The sequence below is a fragment of the Phaseolus vulgaris genome, chromosome 11, assembly GCF_000499845.2.
Source record: "Phaseolus vulgaris cultivar G19833 chromosome 11, P. vulgaris v2.0, whole genome shotgun sequence".
In the NCBI taxonomy this organism is placed as follows: domain Eukaryota; kingdom Viridiplantae; phylum Streptophyta; class Magnoliopsida; order Fabales; family Fabaceae; genus Phaseolus; species Phaseolus vulgaris.
In genome coordinates this window covers 23838078-23841082 of record NC_023749.2, presented here as the reverse complement: position 1 = coordinate 23841082, position 3005 = coordinate 23838078, and the positions used below count along the sequence as shown (strand labels likewise).

The following is a 3005-nucleotide window of genomic DNA, read 5'->3' as shown; positions in this document are numbered from 1 at the left end:
GTTTCAAGGCATGTTTTTATACGCTTTCAATGCGGTTTAACGCTCTTTAAATGCGGGAGGTGTATAAAAAGGGGCCTTGGGACGTTTGAAAGGGGATCGAGGTTTGAACCTAATTCTCACAGTTTACACAGAGTCACAAAAAACCGTATTTGTTTCACGGCGCACCCATTGTGCGCACAGACAATTAGGGCAACATAGTACTGGCTATTCAGTATTTCGACCACCTTTAGAACATCCTTTCACGGTGTTCCAATACGGAGGTGTGTCACCTTTGATGTTTCTCGCTAGCTGACTTGATCGTCGGAGTGCAAACGGCCACGAGGGCGCCCCTTTGTTCACTTCTTTTCAGGTACTCACGGACGGAGCAGAACGAAGGTGCCCTAGCTCATGAGGACAAGCCACGCATAAAGACGACCCTGGTCAACCGGTGGGGACAGCGCCCTTTCCCTTTAACATTTCTTTACATTGCAAACAAAGAAAATTCAGAACAATGCATGCTTAAACTTGTCTTTACTTGGGTGACCTCATTAAAAAACCCTCGAGATGGAAAAAGAGTGTCCCCTCAACTGTGTACTACATCAAGTCTTTAACTAAAATAAAACTTCAAATTAGCTGCGTTCCAGGTGCATGGAATGGAGCCTCCCTCAAGAGTTTCAAGCTTGTACGACCCGTTCCCCTTAGCCTCGGTTACTCTAAAGGGCCCAGTCAACTTGGGAGACAGCTTGTTCTCTAACTCATACGGATGAGCCTTGCGCATGACGAGGTCCGCCACCTGGAACTGATGAGGCCTCACCTTGGGGATGTACTGGTGCTCCACCCTTCTCTTCACTGCCTCAGCCTTTATTCTCACCTCTTCCCTGGCCTCGTTCAACAGGTCTAAATTCACCCTCCTCTCCTCGTTGGACTCCTCTGCCACAAAGTTATGGAAACGTGGTTATCTCTCGTGAATCTCCACCGGGATCATCGCATTCGATCCATACCCGAGGCTGAACGGCGTCTCCATGGTGGAGGTCTGGGGCATGGTGTGATAAGCCCACACTATCCTTGGTACTTCCCCCGCCCAGACTCCTTTGGCCTTCTCAAGCCTCCTCATCAATCCTCTCAACAAGATTCTATTTGCGGACTCCACCTGTCCGTTCGTCTGGGGTGTTCAACTGATGCGAACACCTGTTTGATGCCTACCTCTGCACACAACTTTCCCAATTGTTGGCTTGCAAACTGAGTACCGTTATCTGAGACCATACGCCTCGACACACCAAAACGACACACGATGTTTTTCCAAACAAAGTGTTGTACCTTATGTGCAGTGATCTGTGCCACCGGTTCTGCTTCTATCCACTTCGTGAAGTACTCAATAGCTACTATCAAGTACATCATTTGCCTTATCACCAATGGGAAAGGCCCCAGAATGTCAATTCCCCAAGTATGGAAAGGCCATGGGCTGTAAATTGACCTCAGTTCTTCTAGCGGCGCCTTGTGCCAATCGGCGTGTTGTTGGCACTGCTTGCACCGCTGGGCGTACACAATCTTCCCTTACGGTTGGCCAATAGAAACCTGCACGTACCACCTTGGATGCTAACGATCTTCCCTCCACGTGCCTTCCACAAATCCCATCGTGGAGTTAAGCCATTATCCTTGTGCACTCATCTCCACTTACACACGTCAAGATTGGGTGTGTAAACCCATGGCTTAATAACATCCCATCCACCAAGGTATACCTTGCAGAATTTCTTTTCACCTTCTTGCTCTCTTCTGGCTCTGCTGGGAGGATCCCATCTGCAAGGTAGCGTCTGTAGGGGGTCATCCATGTATCTCCTTCTTCCAGGGTGCACACTTGCATGAAGTCCCATTCTCTGGGCGAGGTCGAATAGGCACTTATGCTAGGGCCTCTCGCCATCTCCTGAGTCAAAGACGAATGACTCTCCGGCTTTCCCTTGGATGCACTGACCTGGAGGACATCCACTCTGTTATCTGCTACAAACTTTCGCAACGCCTTGAGGGTATCTTGGATGACCGTCCTCTGCCTTCCCCCCTTGCCTGAGCTGGCCAGCTTGGCGAGCAGGTCAGCACGGGCATTTTTCTCTCTCGGGACGTGCACCAACTCAAACGCCGCGAACGCTCCCTTCAGCACTTGGACGTACCTCAAATACGCAGGCATTTGCGGGTCCTTTGCTTGATATTCCCCGGTCACCTGCCATGTGACCAACAACGAGTCACTCTTCGCCAAGAGGCTTCGCGCTCCCATCTCCTTGGCTAAAAGCATTCCTGCGATCAGGGCCTCGTACTCTGCCTGGTTGTTGCTTGCCTTGAAGGCAAACTGCAGGGCTTGCTCAATCAACACCCCGTTGGGCCCCTCCAAGACTATCCCGACACCACTTCCCTGCTGATTCAAGGATCCGTCCCCTGACAACAACCACTGGGAATCAAGCTCCACTTCCTGTCGGGCGCCTCCCGGTGAAAGTTCTACGACAAAGTCTGCGTAGATTTATCCCTTGATGGATCCCCTAGGCTCGTATACTATATCGAACTCTGATAGCTCCACCGCCCAGCGAACCATCCTCCCAGTGACATATGGCTTCTGCAACACCTTCTGGATGGGGAGATCCGTCATCACCACCACCGTAAAACTATGGAAATAGTGGCGGAGCCTCCTGGCAGAGAATACCACTGCCAGGGCCGCTTTCTCCAAAGATTGATACCTCGTCTCCGAGCCCTGCAAGGCCTTGCTCACGAAGTATATAGGCTTTTGCACGTGATCCTGCTCTTGAACCAGCACAGAGCTAATGGCCCATTCCATCACTGCGAAATACAAGCCAAGTGGCACGCCCGTCTATGGCTTGCATAACACAGGAGGCGTCGCCAGGTACTCCTTCAGCCTGAGGAAAGTTGTCTCTCACTCCTCTGTCCACACGAAGCGGCTGTTCCTCTTCAGGCACTGGAAATATGGGTGGCCCTTATCTCCACCAACAGATACGAACCTCGACAAGGTCACCATGCGCCCCGTC

General features: G+C 51.2%; 1 protein-coding gene across 1 annotated transcript; it reads right to left on the bottom strand.

The window, feature by feature from the left end:
* Positions 1–586: 586 nt before the first annotated feature.
* On the bottom strand, positions 587–2797 carry LOC137837315 (uncharacterized). Its single transcript, XM_068646294.1, has 4 exons — positions 2519–2797; positions 1719–2437; positions 1227–1381; positions 587–909 (listed from the first exon to the last, which is right to left on the bottom strand). The coding sequence occupies exons 1-4, from the start codon at positions 2795–2797 to the stop codon at positions 587–589; spliced, it is 1476 nt and encodes a 491-aa protein (XP_068502395.1).
* Between the last annotated feature and the right edge of the window lie 208 nt (positions 2798–3005).